The sequence below is a fragment of the Panthera pardus genome, unplaced genomic scaffold (genome assembly GCF_024362965.1).
Source record: "Panthera pardus isolate Hobbes unplaced genomic scaffold, ASM2436296v1 HiC_scaffold_27, whole genome shotgun sequence".
NCBI lineage: Eukaryota > Metazoa > Chordata > Mammalia > Carnivora > Felidae > Panthera > Panthera pardus.
The window spans coordinates 68,664,940-68,687,524 of NW_026526843.1; the positions used below are offsets into that span (position 1 = coordinate 68,664,940).

Here is a 22,585-nt window from a genome sequence, read left to right on the forward strand (position 1 = left end):
TTCATTGCAACTATCATTTATTAAAAAATATATGTCTCCTTGGAAGGAACACTGGTAAATCAACTAGTGTCATGCTTACTTTGAATCTTGATTTTCTTCCCTGGGAGGGGCAGAGGGTTGAGCACCACTCAGAGTACATCAGTTAACACTGGAGAAATCAACACTCCCTGCTCACCCCCCTCCTCACCAGAGTCACCATCGGCCATCGCCTTATCCCTCTTTGCCTTCAATCCAGTGAACTGCCCAGGTAAAGCTGCTGCCCTTTCTTTACCCTCGGTCTGGACCCCACACTTTACAGCTGGCCTCACTATGCTGGTAGGAGGACTGTTAACAGATTTCCTATGTTTGGCTGGTGGTGCTCAAAGCGTCTTCAACGTGGCATCATCTGCACTGGTCACAACCCAGCGGGTAGAAAACAACAGACTCACCCCTGGGGCTAAGCATGTCCACCCCTTCCTCCCCTGCATGATGCCTCCATTGTGGGGGCGAGAGAGGCTTGGTGGCTTCCAAAGGGCACGGAGGGGCGGGGCCCGAGCCGCACCTGCCACCTGCTCTCGTGGTCAGGGAAAAACTCCTTTGACCACAGTCACTGCCTTCTGACTCTGGGGAAAACCAACAAGGTTTCACGTCTCGCCAGTGAGTGACTCTCAGCTCTACAGGTCAAACTGACAGCCTTAAAGTCTACTTTCTTGAGGAAACAGTAAGCTACCAGCTGTTGGTGAGGGCGCAAGGGTAGGGCATATGAAGCAGTTGTGAACAAAACCCAAATCAAACTCCTTGTTACGTGGCTGGCCAAGCCCAGTGCTGTCCCATCGTCCCAGCACAGAACTGGAAGGCAAGTGACACCCCGTCCCTGTTGGGGGGGGGCACGAAGGGGTCTTAGTGGAGTCCAGTGCGTCCCAGGTGCATGAGTAAAGAAAGGGACACATCGCAACACAGAGCCCCAGCTCCCGCTTCTCAGCAGCCCCCACTTCCCCTCTGCTGACTGGACGGCAGAGCCCGGATCACCTACTCTATCACAAGGCCCGGCTCCTCCACATCATGAGCCTTTAAAACACGGTCAAATTGGATTCTACGCATTCACTTAAATAGTAAAAGTAAAATTTGGAATAATGAAAAGGCTGACACGGTAGCACAACATGGTTTTGGTTTAACAGCAGCTTAAAAATGAACAAAAAGGAAACCTCTCATGCAGACACATCAGGTGGCAGAAAACAATAGGCAATTTAATATGGAGCATCGTTAGCCATTCTCTCTCTGTCCACACACAGGACTGACTGCACCTCGAGGGCAGCAGCGCCTTTGGGTCAAGTCTCCAACCCTCTCGCCCCCCAGGCACAAGCCCCGCTCACGACCAGTCCTAGAGCAAACCTCCGCTTTCAAGAGAATGACCATATGCGAGTGCCCTTGGTACAGCACTTACTACCGCTTTCGATCCCTCCCCAACCAGTTGGGATATAAGATGCCATCTGATTGGATTATGAAAATTAAAGCATTTCTCTAATAACACAGTACCATTGATGAAGTCTCCATAGATTTTCTAGTCCAAATGTGAGTGAATATATATATATTATATGAGAGTGTATAATATATATATATAATAATTTCTATATATTTTATATAAATTACATATATATATCTATATATAAATAAGATACTTTCTGTCACCATACGTTACACCGTTCAGCGCCGCATGACAGCAGCACGACAGGCAGAAATGCCCGGGGCATCTCGGCACGCGGCGCACTGAGCTTGCCTCACAAGCCGTGCAGCTGTCCAAAGCCTATCTTTCTGGCAGGTCCTCTTCTCTTCTCTTCGCTTCTGCTTGGTTCTTATGAAAACAATGACTCTGATGGATTTGCACCTGTGCTAGCGCTTGGGAAAGGTCCATGCAGGAATGGGCACAGTCACATGATGAAGTGAGATGGCATCATCCCAAAAAGTAAACTAAAATCAAACGAAAATTTAAAAAAACAGAACAGGACTAGAAAACTCAATTTTTGGGACATATCTAAAAAAGGGGACAAGAACAGTAGTCATTTGTTCTCCTGGTGGGGACAGGACTGAAGAGGGAGGAGGGAAGAGGGACTTGATGTCTTCTGTTCACAAGAGAGTGCTTGGTGGGGATTCTTCAGAGTTTTTCAGGGGATGGGACCCAAATGTAGTGCCCAGACTGGTCCTCAATGATCTGTTTGATTTTGTTATAAATCTCTTCCAGTGAGTCACCCTGTACAATGGCTACAGTGAAGAGGAAAACAAAATTATTAATGTGCTCCACAACACCCCCCAACCCGGCAATCTAGCCTGACCCCGTCACCCTACAGCTCAGTCCAGCAGAGACGCCCACGTGGATGTGGGTGCCAGTCTCACCAGCCTGTGAGCCCAGGGCAGCGAGGGAAACTGGCAGGTGCTCCAAGCCCAGGGCTTAATGTCAACTTGCTGAGACAGTGAGACTAAGCAGCAACGAAGAGGAACACGTATTGCTTAAAAAAGGTTTACTGAGCATCCATTAGATGCCAGACCTCGTGGCTCATGTTGCTCTAGGCTGCCGTCAGGCCAGCAGCAGGTCATTCTCAACAGCCTTAGCAGAAGACTGGGAAAATCTCAGTTATCCAAAGAAAAAACTGAAAGAAACAGTTTTCAGCAAGAGGCAGTGCTCCTGGGGCTGTCATATCTGCTCCATGTCAGAGGCCAGCCCAGCACATGAGGAAGGACAGGGACATAATGGTAAAGGGAGCTCCAAAAGCCCAGGTCTGAGAGTATGGCCATGCATCCTTTCCCTACTTAACCTGGTGGCACCACCAGCAGGGGTTTACTTAGCACCAACCTGCACATATAGGGCACTGTCCTTTAAAGGTAAGCAACATGGGACACAGAAAGCATCACAACCTTTTAGGAACTGACCTTCCGGGATAGGTGAGCAGGTACACACACACGCACACACACAGACACATGCTGCCAGACAACTTGAATACCACACAGAGGAACCAACAGCATCGACAAACATATATTCAGCACCTACAACGTGCAAAACTGAGTATTGGATCGGGGAGGGGACAAGTTGGGAGGGGAGCAAAGTGACATAGGGAGCCTTAGATGTGGCAAGGACACGAAGATAGGATGAACAAAATGATCTAAAGCAGCTGGGTGGTGGTGGTTGATACTGCAAAATGATTATCCTCCAGCTGGATGGGAGGCACTTGAGTATTTTCAAAAGGTGTGACCTCGAACGCATCCAGAAAGTCTGTGTCGGGTATCTAAGCCTCTTGGAGACACTTCCAGAATAGGCGTCTGGCTTGTCCCATGTTACCCAAGCCGGGCAGCAGGAACTCTTACCTGTGAAGTATTCTCCAAACTCCTGCTCCAGTTTCATGGCTTTGTCATAGATCTTATTGGCTTGTTCGTATGTCTGCCGTCGGTTCATTTCCCTGCCACAGACACGGAAGAAAAATGGTTAGCAAACCGGATTCTACGTTTTGATTGACATAAAGAGTTGCTCCAGGCTCCTTGAAAAGCTACTCAGCTGCTCTCTGAGAGCAGCAGTGGCTCATAGCTAAACATCTTCCACAAACCTTCCAGGTTTAAGAGCACAACCAGGATGGAGCGCCTGGGTTGCTGACTTGGTTAAGAGTCTGGCTCTGGATTTCAGCTCAGGTCACGAGCTCACAGTTCGTGGGATTGAGCCCCATGTTGGGCTCTGCACTGATGGTGCGGAGCCTGCCTGGGATTCTCTCTTTCCATCTCTCTCTCTCTGCCGTTCCCTTGGCTGTGTTCTCTCTCCTCTCAAAATCAATAAGTAAACTTTAAATTAAATAAATAAATAAATAGTAAGTAAGTAAGTAAGTAAGTAAGTAAATGCACAACCGGGAATAACATGCATGGGCACTCAAATCAGAAGGAGCCTTCAGTGACCAGGGATGGGGTACAGACTTTCCTTTGACCTTCCACTGGGGCTCACCCCTGCCCAACAAAACAGTTTATTTTCTTGTTCCTTTCCAGGGCCCTCTCCTAGCTGGAAGTGTCTGAGTCTCAGCAAATACTTACATAAGTGCTTCGATGGACTTGGGCTTGATGAAAATGGCAATGGGATAAAGTTGTGCTTGCTGCAGCCTCTTGATTGCATTGCCGGAAACATCTAAGATGCAGTGCTTGCCCTGAAAAGGCAAAGACTTGTTCTCAGCCCACCCAGTCCCTGTCTACCCAGTCCCAAGCACTTACCGGGTGGCAACCCAAACATCTGCCGGGGGGGGGGGGCGGGAGGAGGAACCTGGGGCCACCCAGAGAGGCCTAGAAGATTCTACCCCTGAGGCACCCAGGTTCCACCTTTTTCTCCTACCCCCAGAAAAGGCCACATCTGCAGAAGAGTCCCTATTCATGTGGGGGACACGCTGGGGTGAGCTGCATGGAGGAGACAGACAGCCACCTCCTTCCAGCAGCTGGGAACACACAGAGCCGACACGCCTTTGGTTGGCCCTGTGCCAGGAGGAGGAGGAGGATCCTAACGGAGAGTCAGCAGGAACTTTTCTGTTTTTCCTTTGAGGGTTACATTTAGCAGGGCCATCTCCTCTCCTCTTACCCTCTCTGCAACTGCCCGCACCGACTGGATGCTGGTCCCATAGAGATTATCATTGAATTGGCCCGCTTCGATGAACTTGTTGTCCTGAATATCCTTCTCCATTTGTTCTCGGGAGACCACAAAGTGGTAGTCTTGTCCATCCACCTCATTATCACGCCGAGGCCGAGTAGTATCTGAAGGAAGAGAAGAAATGCTGTGTGGTCGAGGACAATGACCTACCCCAGGCCCAAAGAGATGACCTGTTCCTCTCTACCTGGGTCCCGAGGCCACTCAAGTATTTTCCAGATGAGTGGTGGGGTGAGGGGGGAAGCAGCTGAAAAGAAGTTTGTCTTGTCTACTTCTGTTATAATTACCAGGTCTCACACACAGGGAGCTATTTGCTTTAGCTTAAACTGGACCAGAAAGGTGGGGTTTCCTGGGCCAAAACCTGGCAGAGGATGCCTAATGTGGTATGGGAGCCAGCAAACCCAACAAGCTGCCCACCAGGCCATGTCAACACCACTCGGGCTGCCCGCCCCCCGCCATCAGTCCAATCCTTCCTGACCATTGCCGTTCAAACTTCTCTCCAAGGAAGGAAGCAGGCCAGCCTGATGTCTTAGGCCTCCCAACCCCATGAGCTTTGTGGGGATCTATTGCTACCTAATCTCTTCCAGAGTGTTAGATATACCATGTACCCAGAGAACCCTAGAACCTGGCCCCAGACCCTTTCCATAAAACATCAGAGCAATAGTTCCCTGGGCACTGATGCCTCACTCCCAAAACCCTCCTGGGCTCTTACGTGGCACACAGGATCCAAATTTATGTGGGAACTCCGAGATCAGGTCATCGTTCACTCTGTCCTTCATTGGGCCCAGGATGATCACAGGCCTTGCATAGTGAACTGGAGAGACAGAGCATGGAGGCAGTGAGTGAGGCCTCCCACCAGACAGCCTATTCTACCTCCAAGTCTGCCTAGAACACCTAGGCTCTGGAGCCGCCAGTCAGACAGAGCAGAGTGTATGCAGCCCATTTTCTAGCTTTTAACTACAAAGACATCAAAGAGCCTTTAATTTGAAAATATCTAAGGCCAAGGCAAGTCTGAAGTCAGAAACATCTCCCCTCCCAGCAGATTCAGGAGAAATCTCTGCATGGGCACCTGCAGCTAGGCAAGGTTTTCTCAGAGGAGCCACTGGAGGGAGGGACCAGAACCTTTCTTTTGGCAACAGTCACACCCACCAAAATTGACTTTTGCCATCTTTGCAAACCTGCCCTATCTTCTGGAAGGCACCCGGGGCAGCAACAAAGGTATGGCAAGGGGTGCACACTGGGTTCCCTTTCCCCCTTCTCTATGAATGATAGAAAGTTGTCGAAGAGAAGGAGGTGCCCAGGGGCTGGATGTGCAATGAGCCATGCCTTCATACTCCACCTGCGCTCTCCCCTCTGCCCACACGGCCAACCGCTGTGCTGGCCCATGACCATGACACAAGCTTGAAAGCAAGACTCTCAGAAGGGGGCTTACTTTCTTGCCGCGTCACTGGCTCATATGACAAAATTGCGTCCTCTTGTCCTTCTGCAACAAAACAGGGAGACATGTTAGCACTTTATAATCTGCCTCCCTGTGTCCTGGTCCCCCTACAACATTCACCCCACCCCCACCTCTGCCAGAAAACAGCCTGGTCAGGAAGTAATTGCTAACACCTGCCCTGTGGGCCTGTCTGCTTCCCACCAACAAGAAAGGACGGGAAGCCCTTCGCCACCCCTGGGACGGGAATCAGGAGTCCTCTTGTTCAGCAAAATATAGCTGACCAAAGGGACACGACCCGCCAGCCAGGAAGCCTCCACCCAAACCCACCCCAATTTCTCAGGAACTGTCCTTAGAGGTCACAGTTATCCTCAGTGCTCAGTTACCCTCTTGCTCTGGTAAGGATTATGAGGAAGCTTCAACAGGTCGAGAAACACTACCCATATCCCATAATCTGCAGGCAGGGGAATCAGGGCACTCACACAGGCCCCCAAAGCTGCAGCCTAACTTTGCCCTTTTAACGGTTTACCTCTCCCTCCCCCCTGCACTAGGACAAACACCCAGACAAGTGGCTCAAGGCTGGGCTAAGGTCCCCAGCGCCCTTTAGAACAATGCTGAGCCCTGTTCTCTCCTCATGGTAGAGCTCTGTATATCCAGCAGTGACAAGCTTTTCCTAAAACAGTCACCAAGCCACTTGGTGCTGGGTGCCCAGAGGTCCCCAGGTAGCTGGTGGCAGTGCTGGGGAAGGCAGCAACATCTGCATCAGGCCCTGGGATGCTTGCTCACAGGCTTCCTCTGAGCCTAAGACTCGTGGGCAGACTGTAGAAGGCCCTCTCGCCACAGCTCCCAAGAGGCCAGTGCTCCCAAAGGTCATAGGGTTTCAACTGTGGCTTCTCTGGCTTGGTCATAGGATCTCTGAAGGAAAACTAGGCAGTTCCTGGATCATTTAAGTCAGGAAAAAAAAGACAAGAACACCAAGCCTTAACCCAGGAGATCCTAGAGACCTGGAAAGGCAATTCGGGACAGTATCCCATGGGAGCCATTTGCCTTTTGGTCTCCAAACCAATGTGTAAAACTGGCAGCATTTATAGCCTGTGAGGCCCATGGCAGGGATTGACTTACTGGCAGCTCACCCTTCTCAGGGCCCCAGGGACAGCTTTCAGCCAGGTCCTGGCCAGAAGTGTGGGGCTTATACTCTCCTTTAATTCATGGCCCGAACCCCACCCCATAAGGACAAAATGGCCACAGCATTTCCAGGATCTCAAAGTGTACATGGCTAAAAGAAGCAGTAGCCTCTGAACGGAAACGGCAGCCATGCAATGCCGGAATGAGGATGATGGCCAGGACATGTGGTGGAGCTACACGACATGAGGGAGAGCGACACACACTTACTGGAACTGCTTTCGCTGTCACTGGTGTTGGATGTCACTCCCTCTGCAAGCCAACAAGAAAGAGACTCCGATTCAGAACACACCACTGAGAGGTCACACGTGGCACAAAACTCAAATGCTCCAGGAGCAAGACTCTGAGCTGCCAACCAAGTCAGGCCACGAGAGGCCTGCCACATCCGGGCTACCAACTGGGAGGCACAGCTCCAATCCAGAGCCCCTGACCATCTTGCACTTGTCCCCAGAGCCCTCTCGGTCTGCCAAGTCCCTCCCTGGACACTACAAGCCTTCCGTTCTTTGGCAGCATCTTCTTCGTCTGAATCAAAAGAACTGACTTGGGTGGTTTCCAAATCCTATCTCAAAACACATCTCCCAAAGCTAACAATAGGAAAGGCAAGGCAGGGACAGCAGCAAAGAGAAGTCCAGGGACCAGGTTGCTCTTGAATTTCCTGCCCAGACAGAGCCCCTGAAGTGTACAGAACTGTGCAGTGCTCCAGAAATAAGAGGCTAAGCACTGGCTAAGTTGAGCTGTCACCAGGGAACAATGCTCTGACCATTCGGTGGCACCAAGAGCCCTCCTGCCACCACTATCTAGTTTCCTCCTCCTAGCTTGGCCTCAATGGTGAGGGATGATGCTCCTCCAGCCACAAGAAGACAGACATGTCAAAACACAGAGACAACAAAGAACATATGGAGGCCACGGCAACCCTCCTGCCTCGGACCACCAGGACTTGCCCACATCTGAGTGTGGACAGAGCAGCCATGCTCAAAGGAGGCACAAGGCACAGTGTGGCCCAAACAGAGCCCACTGCTCCCAAGACAACAGGCAAATGAAGATGGGACACAGATACAACAAACTATGGACAGAGACACTGCTCGTTTCAGCCAAGATGACACTGTTCCAGACTGTGATATGCTGTGGCCCCCATAGGAAGGACTGGCTGTGGTGGCCCCCAAGGCTAGTTCCTGAGCAATCCCCTGAGGAAGCTCCTTTGCCTTTGTGACTTTATTACTTATTGAAGGAGAGTATACCTGGACAGAACTTGCCCGGCAGAGCCGTGTGTATGCACCCCTCTGTGCACAGAGGGGACGCTAAGGTCCTGCCATCTAGGTTCCTTCATTTTCAACTCCAGAATTATCTTCCAGACGGGAGAGGTCAGAGTTTTCCCAAGCTAAGGCATTAGATACATATGGTCCATAAATGCTACTGAGACCTGCCCCCCGGCTCAGCCCCTTAGAGATGCTCCATGGAAAGCCAGCCCACAGCTGTTTGCTGAGACCCCTGGAACCTGCTGGGATGTCCCAGATGCATGTTGGGTAAAGGGCTCCATAGTACTCTTGCCCTCAGAGAGACTGAAACACCTCATTCCTAAGCCCAATTCTTTAATGTTGTGTCACTAGAAGAATCCAACCAGCAGGCACCCCTCACCTCAACAATAGGCTAGATGAGCTGAGTGGCCACCCCTGAAGAAGTACTTCTTGCCCACCTTGTTTCTAAGGCGGGGAGCCAAGATGGCTCCCCATTCCTTCAAGGTACAAAAGGAAAACACAGACATGAGTGACAGGCTTTTATTAGGGTACCAGGGATCCAGAGCAAAAGTGTGACACTCAGAGCCACTTGTTCCTCTTCCTGCTGTGGTATGAGTTCTCTCAACACTGTCCTCCCCTAACCCTTTGCCCTCACCCATGTTCCCTATACCCCCATCCCCAGCACCTCCACTCATGCCAGAAATAGTTAGTGGTGTGTAAGTTTGACTTACTCAGGTTCTTTGCTCCATAATAATCGTCACTTAACCCAGGGAAGTCCTGATTTCACAGACAGCAAGGACAAAGAGGGAGGGAAGGAGGGGGTGGGGGAGGGAGGGAAAGAAATGGGGACAAAAGAGAAAATAGAGAAAAAAGACAAGGGGAAGGAAGAATACAGAGTCAGGTGAGCATTAGCGACAGAAGTATGAAATACTATGAAGACCTATAATTATAGTGAGGTTAAGAACTTTGCTACAGAAAGAATGCCCCAACGTCAGATAAGATACATGTATTTTATGCTGTCCAACTTGCTGCCGGAGGGCCTTTCTGAAGTGATCTATAGTCTACAGCCCAACAGGACTGGCCTGGTGACTTTCCAAGGCTTAGAGTACCTGGTTTGACTAAATTTATAGCTACAGAACCCAGGTCTCTGCTCTGCCCCTGAAATCACCATTTCCCTCCAAGGGTGCACAAAAGAGCAAGCAGAATTATCGTCATCCCAAGGAGCTTTTTGCCCAATACTGACTCACTCTGTCCAAACCCTTCAAGGAAAGCTTCATGCAGTGTGAGGTATGGCCTTCAACACTGACCCGAGTTGCAGAGACCACAGGGGATGAGCCCAGCTTCCAGACAATAAGCACTAGGCAGTTTCAACTCTCACCCCAACCCTTAGCTGGGCCACCCAACAGCAAACCCTCACCAGGCTGGGTCTGGCATGGAGGTTTTGAGGCTGATCCAGTGAACTGAAGTGAACTGATCTCACTTCAGACCGCCTCCTACTGCTCACAAGCAGAACTAACTGCACCTAGTGCTTCTTACTGAACTGGCCAGGATTATGAGACTTAACCTCCATTTGGATGAGGGCACCCTTGGATCTAGTAGCTACCAGTCCAGATGGCAATGACCTACGTAGACCATGACTGTGAATCAGGCTGGCCTACACAAAGGACCTTCCCAACTGGAACTAGTCCATCTCCTGCCAGTTCCCACAGCCCAGGACCCCAGAGCCCCTCCTTGTGAGGCAGCAGGGGAGACGTTTACAATTCACCATGAGCCATATGAGAAATATTTCACCAGCGTGACCTGGTGTTTAAGGTTAGGGTCAGAACAGTTAGTTTCCAAGGCATATGGCAGAACATGAGTACTTCTCAGGATTAAATTGGTTCTTAAAAGTTTATATAGCTCAGTTATGGCCTTTTCTACTGTTTATTGTTTTGCAATAAATCTTTACTTAGACAATGTCAAGTAATCCCCCTTCCATGTCAATTCCTGTAAGCAGGAAGGATTTTATTTTGAAGGCTGGCTCTGTAATCACTCTGGGATGGCACTGAGTCTGTTGGAGCCGTGTGGACACCCTGGGTGCATATGCACATGCATGTAATTCAGGAAGCAGGTCCCACTCCAGGTGTCTAGGGAAGAGAGAGCTCTTCTCTTAACATAGAGGAGTGAAGTTCAGGGAAAGAAAACACAAGAGGAAGAAGCCAGGAGAGCAACACTGTGTCCCTAGACCTGGTTCTCTTAAAAAACATTCTTCCAAACCTGACACTATAGCTGAATATTGCTCATCACCACCGTGGCAGAGCTCAGCCTGGCACCCCCAACACCAGTGCCAGGGACTTCCTGCTAGGGCAGGCTTGGAACCATTTCTTCCTTAGAGCCTCCAACATTCTTTCAGAGTGAGCAGCTGGATGAGAGACCCAGTGTCTCGCTCTGCACACCAATTTCTACGTTGACTCTGCAAATGAGCGAGTATGCCCGCACATGCATGCACACGCGCACACACACACACACTCTCTCTCGCTGTCTTCTCATAGGGGGAGGTGCAAATGAGGAAGAGAGGGCGGGGCTGTGGGCAGTCTGCTCTCTGTACCCTGCTGCTACTTACGTTCCTGTATGCTGCTCTCCTGGGCCATGTTTTCTTTGCTCTTGTAAAATGGAAACTTTCGAGAGAGGCGGAAACTCTTTTTACGTTTCGTTTTGATCGACTGTGAAAGAACATGAAGATGGAGGGGAAGGACAGAAGAAAAAAAAAACAGAACAATGGATTTTAAAGCATGCAAGAAAAACTAAAATGGAGACAATGGTGAGCTAAATAAAAGACCATCTCTCACAAATGGAGTCTATGAGATTAAATGAAAAGTTGATGTAAGAGGAAAATTATGTTTACAGGAAAATGTTGTAGGGATGTTAGAGGTTTCTACCTAATCCAGACTCACAGCACTCACTGGCACTTTCTAAAGGACAAACATCATGGTAGCCTCCTGGACACATGCCCTAAGGAGCCACTGATACATTCACACAGAGGCATCTACTCCGTGTCTCTTTTCCCTCTTACTGCTCCAGAAGTTCTTTGGCCTGTGAATCTCACAGAAGAAAAGGGGTGAATGACTGAGCCCTCATGCCTCATTGGTCTGAGGGGTTGGTTGGAGCTCTGAGGCTGGCCTTCCTCGCTGGACAACAAGGCCAGCTTCTGTTAGGGGTCCCCACAGCTCCGACAGGGTCTGCAGCCGGGGAGATACCCACAGGTGGTTTTGTGTGTTCCAAACAAGTCAGCCTTCCAGACAGTCCAACTCTAACACATCTTCAAGAGCCAGTAACCCAGGGGGAGGGAGTATACACTGGACACAGAGTTTGAGTGCCCTCGCTCTGCTTTCTGAAAAGCAGTCAGTATTCTGATAGGACAGAGCCAGCCCGCTGAAAGAGAGATATTCTGTTGTGCTCCCCAGTTCTCTTATCCACCGGACAGACTCCAAGCTTCTTACTCCTCTTCACATGTTGGCTGCACTTCCTTGGGGATCCCCACTTACCCTGTTAGACTCAATCATCCCTGTCCTGGCATGGAACTTCACAGTTTTCAATCGAGCTCTTTCTTTCTTTTCCACCCTGTTTTGGAGTCAGAAAGAAGTCCTGTTACTTACTGCCAGTGCATGGTCTCAGAAGCCACTTTTTGGCTCACCGAGTCACAACCACGTCCTGAGCACAAACTCTCTACCAAAAAGGAATAATAGAGCACATCCATTGCTCTCAAGCAACTTACTTACAGTAGAATAGGGAAAAAAAAAAAAAGAAATCAATACCAAGAAGAGGGCAGGGAAGGCTTCATGATCATGACAACTCACCTCTTCTTACTGGGGATCACACCGATTTGCTCACTTTCTCCATGTGGGGTTACCAGTCTCGCCTGCCACCACTCATCATCAGAGGCATTGATGACATGCAGAATGTCACCATAGGAGAAGCTGAGCCCCTGGCTTGGCAGGCAGCTGTCCCGAGTTCGATCGTAATCAAATAGGGCCCTGAAACGCACAGCAAAAGATGAAGTTACCATCCTACCCCAAAATGCCAGGAACCTGGCAGTCTTGAAAGGATTGTGGAGGAAGAACACCCCAAAGAGTGAGCGCAGACACAGCAGCCTCAAAGAAGACCAGAGGGAATTCTCCAGTAGTCTGCATCCTCTTTTCCATCTTGATGTTATAGATATGTGCCTCTTCTCAAAGAGACATCCCACTCTCCCAAGAAGGGGAATAAGAAAATCTTTCATGAGTCCCATCTCCTCGAAGCTTCCAGATACAAGGTGGAAGTCCAAAGTAGAACACACTCAGTGGTCCTCTCCCTCACCCACATCCTAGGGAAACAAGTTAGCCTACCAAAGGGCTCTCTCAGTTTACAAACATCTCTTCAAAAAGTAGTTGAAAGCAGGACGTAAACATGTTAACAACCATCTCAAACAACAACAAATGGTAAATGTTGCAGGGATACAGAAGAGAAAAGGGCCCTGTGTCCTGGGGCCACTAAGGAAAAAATCTAAGGCTGATGCTCACCCACAGAATGGTAAAGTTCAAAAGGACCCCACCAAGAAGCCTCCTAGTTCAGTCTTTTGCTCTTACATGGGGGGAGGGGGGGTGGAGGCTCAGGGAGGAAGAATAATGTGACCTACATCTCACACCTAACTAACCTAGGATGGAGGCCAGGTCCTCTGGCAGGACATACACAGTAAAGTGATAACAGGAAAGGTGGGAAAAGGTGGGGAGGGAACTATACCATACAGGCTTGAGGAAAAGGAGGAGCCCAGCATGGCTGCAGCTGGAAGTCCTAGGAAATGAGGTTGGAAACAAATGTCTGGGGCCAATTTTGGAAGGCCTTGAATATTACCCAATCCAGTGGCCCCTGAAGGTTTCGGAGTAGGGAAGTGACACATCAAAAGAGCTTTAGGCACATTAATCCACCCTCACATGTAATTGGATAATCGCAGAGTGGGGTGGATTTTGAAGGCAAATTTAAACCAAAACTACAAGCTCAAATCCTTCAGGATCTACTGCTGACTTTGGCTCTGGTGAAGGTGACACTTCACACCTGAGCTCCCTGCTCAATAAACTCACCTGTGTTTGAAAGTGTCTACTTTTAAAAAAAAAAAAAAGTGTCTACTTTTCTCATCCACTGGATCTCTCCTTGTACAGTCACTATGGATGGGTGATTTCAGTGAGAAGTTTGTATTTTTCTACTTGCAATCTAGGCTCTCTTTTTTATATTCTCTTTAACACCTTACTTGTACACACAGCCCAGGGGATTTCCCAGAATTAGTTCCAAGATTTAGACTTCTACCTGTGGTGTTGGTGGTCTGTGGCTCACCTGGAAGCTGCAAAGTAAAACACGCTGTTTCCCCACATTGCAGGCCCAAATGAAATACAGAATGTAGTAAAACTGTGCAGAGTGAAATACCCATCTACTTTTTAAACTCCGTGAAACAGGATTCTTAAGACATCAGTATCAGATTATCTGAAAATGAAAATACTCAAACTCTGACACAGAGCCCTTTACCTCCCTCAATTTATGCATGTGAAGCAATATGGAGAGGGGCTGAGGCCAGCCGATTAAGGAGGCACTCTGCCCAAGAGGTTCTTTCCCTGCTCTGTGGGACAGGATCAAATCTGAACACATTTGCACTGCATTCGAAACTGAGTTTCCTAAAGCAAGGAAGGCATTCTGTCAGATGTTCCTACAGACACGTGCATGGGGAAGACCTTATTCTAAGTGGCAATGAGAAACACTAGATGTCATTCTGGGCTTCACAGGTGAAAACAAATGTAGTGAGGAAAAGAACAGAACTTGGATTAAGCACAAATTAGTTTTGGTGGGGGAAGAAGGAAAGATGTTAAAATGAATTAGGAGAGGGGCACCTGGGTGGCTCAGTCGGTTAAGCGTCCAACTTCGGCTCAGGTCATGATCTCAAGGTGCATGAGTTCAAGCCCCACATAGGGCTCTGCGCTGACAGCACAGAGCCTACTTCAGATCCTCTGTCCCCCTCTCTCTGCCCCTCCCCCACTTGTGTTCTTTCTCAAAAATGAAAAAAAATAAACATTAAAAAAATGAATTTGGAGAGATTAGGATGAGGTTGTAGAATGTTGGAAGGGAGAGCTTACTGGTTACAATCCAGGGACAATCCAATATATATCTGCGCACCCCACAGAACCACGCCTGACCTGTGCCAACGGCAGTTAAGAAGTGGAGTACATATGATAAAGCTGATATAAGAAACATGTTTTCTGAATGTCAGGAACCCAATTACTGGTAATTTTTTAAACATCTGAGATTGAAATAAAACCAATAGGCCAGTGTACTTCCAAGATGAATTTGCGATACCTTACAATATTAAAATACATATAACACAAGCTAAGGAACAACAAACTAAGCGTGGAATCCAAGTCAACAAGAATGCCAGCAGTGGCCACTGCACGCCAGGAATGGCACTGTCTGCTTTGGTTTTTAACCAAGGGCACATGTTCCTTTTACAACTTTAACTTTCAAAAACGTAAGTCACTATAAAAAGAAACTGCTTTCGGGGCGCCTAGGTGGCTTGGTCGGTTAAGCATCCGACTTCGGCTCAAGTCATGATCTCACGGTCCATGAGTTTCGAGCCCCGTGTCGGGCTCTGTGCTGACAGCTCAGAGCCTGGAGCCTGTTTCAGATTCTGTGTCTCCCTCTCTCTCTGCCCCTCCCCTGTTCATGCTCTGTTTCTCTCTGTCTCAAAAATAAATAAACGTTAAAAAAAAAATTAAAAAAAAGAAACTGCTTTCAAATATTTCAACCTTTCTTTTATAACACATTTCTAAATAATTGCTTCTTCTTGCTGTTTATTGATTACTTTTTTTTTTTTTTTTACATTTCAGGCATTGCCTATTGGTTTTCAATAACTCTCACTCATCCTTCCACCCCTCCTAATTTATTGATATCACATTTTTGAGGTAAATAATATTTAATTTTACACTATTGTGCAAATAGTGTCCACAGAGAACTACCCCCTCCTTTCCTATAAGCTTTTTCTATGGTTTCCTTCCTGGTGGAAATACTTTATCTGATTATTTTTCTATGACCCTACTGTCTTTTAGCTCCATTGTGTAACACATAGAGGGCTACTTAGATTTACTATTTCTTTACTTTGGAGAGCCAGAAAAGGAGAGAACAGGAAAAGGATTATTTTTTTAATATGTTATTGTAAACATTTGAGATTTCAAACTATTAATATGCATTCATTTCATGAACTATTTACTTAATATAAACTTATAGAATTTTTGTAAAACATAAAATCTAAAAAAGGAAAAAAAATCACATTTAATATAACTCAGAACCACTCTTCATACCATTGTGATACTGTATAATACTGTGTAATAAGTAAACAAAAAACAGATTTCACAGAGATGGAAACATGCTGTGTACATATAATTCGGCAACTTTAGTTGTCACTTGAAATTGTATCATTAATATTTCCCATCTCATTGACGATTCATCAAAATTAATATTTAAAAAAATTTTTAATTTTTTTTCTATTTTTATTTTTGAGAGAGACAGAGAGATTGAGAGAGAGAGAGAGAGCGTGAACAGGGGAGGAGCAGAGAGATTGGGAGACACAGAATCAGAAACAGGCTCCAGGCTCCAAGCTGTCAGTATAGAGCCTGACGTGGGGCTCGAACTCACAAACACACAAGATCATGACCTGAGCCCAACTTGGAGGCTTAACCGACTGAGCCACCCAGGCGCCCCAAAACTAGTATTTTTAAAGATGATACAATATTGTATTCTTAAGGACATCTATTAATTAAACAAGCATTTTTGAGCATCTAATATGATCAGACCCTCCTCTGGATGCTTAAGGGAAAAAAAAAAAAAAGAAAGCAAGTGGGGAAATCGATTTACCAAGCACCTGGCTTGAGTCACTTACTTCTGATAAGGAACATGTTTGGCTCTAAGTTCCCTAGCCAACAAGGCAAAAAAAGGCAATTTTCCAGTAAAAAGTGGTACCAAAGGGTACCTGGGTGGCTCAGTAGGTTAAGCATCCAACTCTTGATCTCTGCCCAGGTCTCAACCTCATTGGGCTCCACAATGGGCATGATGCCTAACTTAAAAAAGAAAAAAAGTGGTACCCAAGTTTATCTGGATTTTGTTTGATGAATTTGTGGATGAGGAACACTGAACAACAGAATAAGCAATGTTTTTAAACTATGATCTTCTTATCGCTTCTCGGCCTTTTGGCTGAGATCAAGTGTAAACTATGCTTTTGTTAAACACACAGCAGCACATTTGAATTTGAAATACGAGAAAAGAAATCAAATTTGAAATTCTGAGCTATAATGTCATTCTCAGTTGAGAATGTGAAATGAATTAACAAGAATTTCCTTTTCTATCAATCAGAACTACAAATGGAGAAAGAGCTTTGCAGGACATCGGAGCCTCAGAGGTCTCTAAGTTGCTTTCCAATTCTAGCATTTAATGCGCCCAAGTCTTTCTGAGGTATTCTCTACCAGGCTGAAGATGCCCAATTCCCTCACCAGTCCTTCCACTGTCGTGTGGTGATTTGTTTTCTGAATCCATAATGGAGATGTTCTCTAAATCCACTTTGTCTGTTTTCCTGCTGAGACTGTATTTGACTAAGAGCTAGAAAACTTCCTCAGAGATGACACAAACCAGGCCCAGAGTCACACAGGGCCTCATCTAGAATTGTGTGGTGGGCAACTTCACATCAGGGCTCTTAAATCTCAGAAAAATGTCATGAGGTCTAAGTCACAGTCACATTACAAACAAACAAAAGCTAACTCCCCACTTGGCTATGTCTAAAAAATACCTTTCTGGATGGAAGACACAGAAGAAAATAAGTCCTGGCCTTACAGAGTGTGCTGGCCAAGTATGCTGTAACGAGAGGCAGGATAAGCCAAGGCCTAAAAAAGCATTCAGGGAGAGTGTAGGTCACACCTACCTTGGGGAAGTTATGAGGAAGGGTTGACTTTTGAACTGGGCCTCAATGAAGGTTCAGGATTTCGAGGGAGAGAAGGGAGACGCCCATCTGGCTAGAAAGAACAGTGTGAGCAAGGACTTGGAGGCAAGCAACCAAGGCTGTGTGGCAGGGTCAGCAACACCCATATTTGACTGCAGTGCAAGGCACTCAGTCTGCAGTCCAGCTAAGGAGTCTGGCATCCACTTAGTAGGTCTTGTGAGACTGACTCCATGGCCTCAGACTTTTGATCATTACCAGGCTAAACTTTCACGTGGAAAGTAAAATTAAAAGCGAACAAGGGCACCTGGTTGGCTCAGTCGGTAGAGCATATGACTCTTCATCTCAGGGTCATGAGTTCAAGCCCCACGTTGGGTATAGAGAAGGAAGGAAGGAAGGAAGGAAACTAAAAGAGAACAACCCTGAATAGTAAAGTCGAACCACCTTTCAAATGATACATATTTCATGTAATTGAAAAAAGTATATAAATTAGACCTTAATAAACTTTGAAAAAGTGTCGGCTACTTACCTGAGATCTTTCAGAAGCATGCTAAACTGTGGCCATCTAGCTGTGACAATCTCTCTTAGGAACAGCCTGGAAACCTAAGAAAGTGACAGGGACTGGCTCCTTGTTACAAATGCCTCAGGTTGGATCTGGTAAGAGGATGAAGGAGCACCTTTTTTGCCAACACTGTTATATCTTCCTACCCACCCCTTTTTATCCTTAGGGCAAGAACTAGAGAAAGTCAAGGCATATAACATACCACCCCTTTTAAATCAGACTGAACCACTGTCCCAAAACTAAAATTCTACACATGCAAGGCCCAGATGACATACCAATGAAACTTTTCAACCTCTGACTCAAAAAGAGTGAGCAGGAAAAAAAAAAGCAATACCTATTTGTCTCCAGACACCTAAAACCATATTTGACCACTCTGGCACCTTTGTTTCACCCCGTGTATGTGAGCTTATTGACAAGATGGTGTGTTGGGAGATGAGCAGCCTCAGAAACCCCTTATTTTTTCTGGGTCTAGATAAAAAGAATTCCATGAAAGCCTCTAAGTGGAGGACTGGTCATCTCAGAGGGAAACCCTATGTCAGGAGAGAACAAAGCTTATGGAAAAATTACCATCTAAAGCCTAAGATCACAGTAAGTGGTCTACGTAAAAGATTATCCTTCAACCCTGAATATGTTCCTCCTTGGTTATGGCTGCACAGTTCTGTGAAGCAAGGGAAAGCCACAGATCCTGGGTTTTCCTGCAACTTCTCACATTGTGGCCAGGCCAGGAAAACATTAACGTCTTTTTTTTTTTTTTAACGTTTATTTTTGACACACAGAGAGAGACAGATCGTGACCAGGGGAGGTGCAGAGAGAGAGGGAGACACAGAATCCGAAGCAGGCTCCGGTCTCTGAGCTGCCAGCACAGAGCCCGATGTGGGGCTTGAACCCATGAACTGTGAGATCATGACCTGAGCCAAAGTCGGACACTTAACTGACTGAGCCACATAGGCACCCCATGTTGTCTTTAAACTTAAAAAAAAATTTTAATGTTTATTTATTTTTGAGAGACAGGGAGACATGGAATCATAAGCAGGCTCCAGGCTCTGAGCTGTCAGCACAGAGCCCAATGTGGGGCTCGAACTCATGACCCTTTGAGCAGTGAGATCATGACCTGAGCCAAAGTCAGATGCTTAACCGACTGAGCCACCTAGGAGCCCCCCACCCTTTTTTAACGTTTATTTTCTCTTTTTATTTTTTAAACACTGATGTATCTTAAGAGCAGGGTAAAGACTGTGCCCCAGAGAAAACGTGGCATGTAAAATCAAAGTGAAAGTGGGTAATGCAGCAACCTTCCAGAGCCAAGTCACACCAGCATGAAAAGCAGATGCTCACTTCCCAGGGTCTGCGGGTTGGAGTTCCCAAGCTAAGATTCAGCACGTCAGCTTTAAATGCCTCTGCCTATCTTCCGACAGAAAGCACTGCCAAAGGTCTTCAAAGATATGTTGTGTAAGTGGTGACCTTTCAAATAGTATCCCCTACGAGCTGCGTGCACCTGCCCACATGATGCACGTGCTCTGGGGGACTTTGCCTAATCTTCCTTTCAGCTGAGACCTCACTGCTGGAGGGGAAAGCAGGAATATAATCAGCTCAAAGTAAACAGATTACTAGGCCAAAGTCTCTGGCAGTTCAGATCCTAAATTGTGAGGTTTGGGTCTAAAAAAGCCCAAGAAATCAGAAGCACCTGGCACAGTCACATCGGTGTCTTGGTGAACAGGAACGCAAAGAAAATAGCAACTACCAAGGAAACTGGTTAGGCGGGTTTCTCGAAGCAAAGTAAACGAGAGCACTTGAGCCCTTCAGCCTCCAAGAAAAATGGCTCGTTCTGTTGCACTGGCCTAGTAAGTGTGCCCACCTCTCTGCCTGTGGCTCCAGCCATCTATGGTGGCCTGGGAGACTCAGCCTGTCCCCTCTCGCCCTCATTAGTTCCCCTGAGACCCAAACCAAGCCCCACTCTTCTCTCTGTGACCCTGCCCACTCCAAATGTCTTTCTTCCAAATTCATCCTACATATTTTGCAATGACTTTTCTTAATGTTTTCTGTTTATTTCTATTTACTTAAGTCCTGCAGTTTTAAATTATTTCATAGTGTATCACCAAAGGGGAAGCCCTCTGAGGACGAAGGCCATGTCTGAGGCTCATGAACAGTGCAGGAGATCAGGCTAGGGCAGGAGGGCACAAAACACACTTCCAGTTACTCTCCAGTTAGTTACTATCCCTCAGAGGATTCTCTCACTGTATTTCCCTCCTATACCAGATGGGGTCTAAGACATTGCTTCCCTCCTTTCATCTGTGTTATGGGCTGAATGTCTGTGTTCCACCAAAATTCATATGTTGAAGCCCTAACCTTTAAGGTAATGGATGGTATATTTGGAGGTGGAGCCTTAGGGAGGTAATTAGGTTTGGATGAGGTCGTGAGGGAGATAGTTCCCTTATGAGAAGAGGAAGAGACAAGGAGAGACATCTCTCTGTCTCTCTTTTCTTCTTTTTTAAATGTTTATTATTTTTGAGAGAGACAGAGTATGAGCAGGGGAGGGGCAGAGAGAGAAGAAAACAGAGGATCTGAAGCGGGTTCTGTGATGACAGCAGAGTGGAGCTCGAACTTATGAACTGTGAGATCATGACCTGAGCCGAAGTCAGAAGCTTATTAACTCACTGAGCCACACAGGTGCCCCACCCCCCTCTACTTGCACACATAGCAAGAAGGTAGACACCTATAAGCCAGAAGAGGGAGGGGGCACTCACCAGAACTTGAATCTGCTAGCACTTAGACCCTGGACTTCCCAGTATCCAGAAATGTGAGAAATAAATGTCTGTTGTTTAAGCTTCTCGTCTATGGTATTTTGTTATAGCAGCCTGAGCCACAGAAAGTACCAGATAAAAGGCACCTATTATTTGAAAACTGAGCAGCCCCTCCCTTGCCCCGTCCTTATGAAGCATGCACAGAGAGCCGCAAAGCAACTGTCACTTATGAGCCCTTGACTTTAATGTGAGAGTTAAAATGTCTAGCAGCTTCTGAAGACCAACCTAAAAGCCCAAACTCGAGTAGTCAAGTAGATACAAGATGGGTCATCACAAGAGGAACAAATGTAGCTGACAGCAAGTTGGGTCTTCCTGACACTCCTTGCAGACAGGAACATGGAGAACAAGGAAAGGGGCAATGTTCTCCTCAGTCTACCTCAAAGTCTCAGGACTTAGAGGTCAATTATGAAATTAGAGGGGCATTCAAGGACCCATCAGCCCACGATATGTGAACATTTGGGGTTCACAACACCTTTTGGGTCACCTGGGGGGATTATTAGCACAGGTCAAGGAATGGTGACTGGGGAACATGCTCTAGCAATAGGCAGTTCAAGAATCGCTGGTATCAGAAAGTCTTCCCCATCCTCTGGTAGCCCGGAACACTACATAAATTGCTGTTGCATTTTAAGATGTATATTAATGTCACCCTCAAATTCTGTTAGATAGTGAAGCCTGCCCAAATCGCCTCACTGGCACTTTAATCCACTACTGAAACTCATTAATGAATATGTCAAAGTCAGGCTCTCCCCAGCATCACCCTGGGCTATCATCACAGAACACTTTCACAATTCACGTCTGCTTGATGACAAGGAGCATTCTCCAGCCTCCTTTGATGACCAAGCCAATATTTGTGACAATGTTTCTTGAATTGAGACTGCAGATGTCCCAAAAGGATTTCCTTCCCAGAGTGGGGAGAAGACTGGGATGGTAGATGGCCAGCCAGGAGGCCAGGACTCCTAAAATGCCTGCCTGATGCCACCCTGTGGCTGTGAAGAATGCATCCCACCTGGCCAGAACAGACTTGCAAAAGCCATTTCTACAGATGTACTCTCAAGCCTCTTGGGAACCTTTGGACGACAGGGTCTTTTGTTCATTCACTCAAGAAACAGACAAAAGAAAATCCAAGTTTAGAACTTGGAGGTTCCTGGAACTCTCACCTACCCGGTGTCTTTTTGTACTACCTTCACATCAGAATGACCTGAGTTAAACACCCAACCATCCTGACCCTGAGCAAGAGGCTCAAGAGCGGCCTATTTCTGTGGACTTTTCCAGTGTGGAAGGCAAGTTCAATAACAGAGCAAAGACCCTAGAGTAGGCAGAAAGACAGGCTCTGCTCATCCTACCTGTACCATTTAAGAAGTGATTCTAGTATGGTGAAGGGTGGGAAGGTCTTTCCATTAAGTCACTAGTGATTTTAAAAACAAGTTGCATTTTCCAAACATGGTCATCTTTCCTTCTTTCTCTCTCCAGGCTCCACAAATCCCATCTCCCCTCTCATTAGTACAGCTGCAGCTCGTGAGGGCTTTACCTGCTATAGCCTCCATGTTGCTGTAAGAAGGTGCTATTTGCTTCAAAATAGCTTTGCAACCCATGCAAACCAGAGAACAGAGACTCAGGAGAAGGGAAAGGAGGAGAAACATGTCATAGGGAAAACAACAGCTAAAAGAATTAGAGGTGAAACCCCAATGGAAAAGGGTTCCTTCACTTCAACCACCTGCTGCTCAGTGTCTACTGCGTAGATGGCAAGCTAC

General features: G+C 47.0%; 1 protein-coding gene across 7 annotated transcripts in view; it reads right to left on the reverse strand.

Annotated features, from left to right (window-relative positions):
* Positions 1-22,585, reverse strand: part of DLG3 (discs large MAGUK scaffold protein 3) — a 58,091-nt gene continuing 35,506 nt past the window's right edge. For 4 of the 7 annotated variants that reach the window (XM_019428641.2, XM_019428650.2, XM_019428647.2 and 1 more), the window contains 10 exons: positions 12,331-12,507; positions 12,019-12,094; positions 11,097-11,196; positions 7,470-7,511; positions 6,075-6,125; positions 5,355-5,456; positions 4,577-4,749; positions 4,045-4,154; positions 3,337-3,428; positions 1-2,238 (listed from right to left, as the gene is read on the reverse strand). In XM_019428641.2, coding sequence (XP_019284186.1) covers positions 2,132-2,238; positions 3,337-3,428; positions 4,045-4,154; positions 4,577-4,749; positions 5,355-5,456; positions 6,075-6,125; positions 7,470-7,511; positions 11,097-11,196; positions 12,019-12,094; positions 12,331-12,507 — 1,030 coding nt within the window. In that variant the 3' untranslated portion in view covers positions 1-2,131. Of the gene's footprint in view, positions 2,239-3,336; positions 3,429-4,044; positions 4,155-4,576; positions 4,750-5,354; positions 5,457-6,074; positions 6,126-7,469; positions 7,512-9,225; positions 9,272-11,096; positions 11,197-12,018; positions 12,095-12,330; positions 12,508-22,585 lie in introns of all 7 variants that reach the window. The other 3 variants (XM_019428644.2, XM_019428646.2, XM_019428642.2) reach the window with 3 other exon arrangements.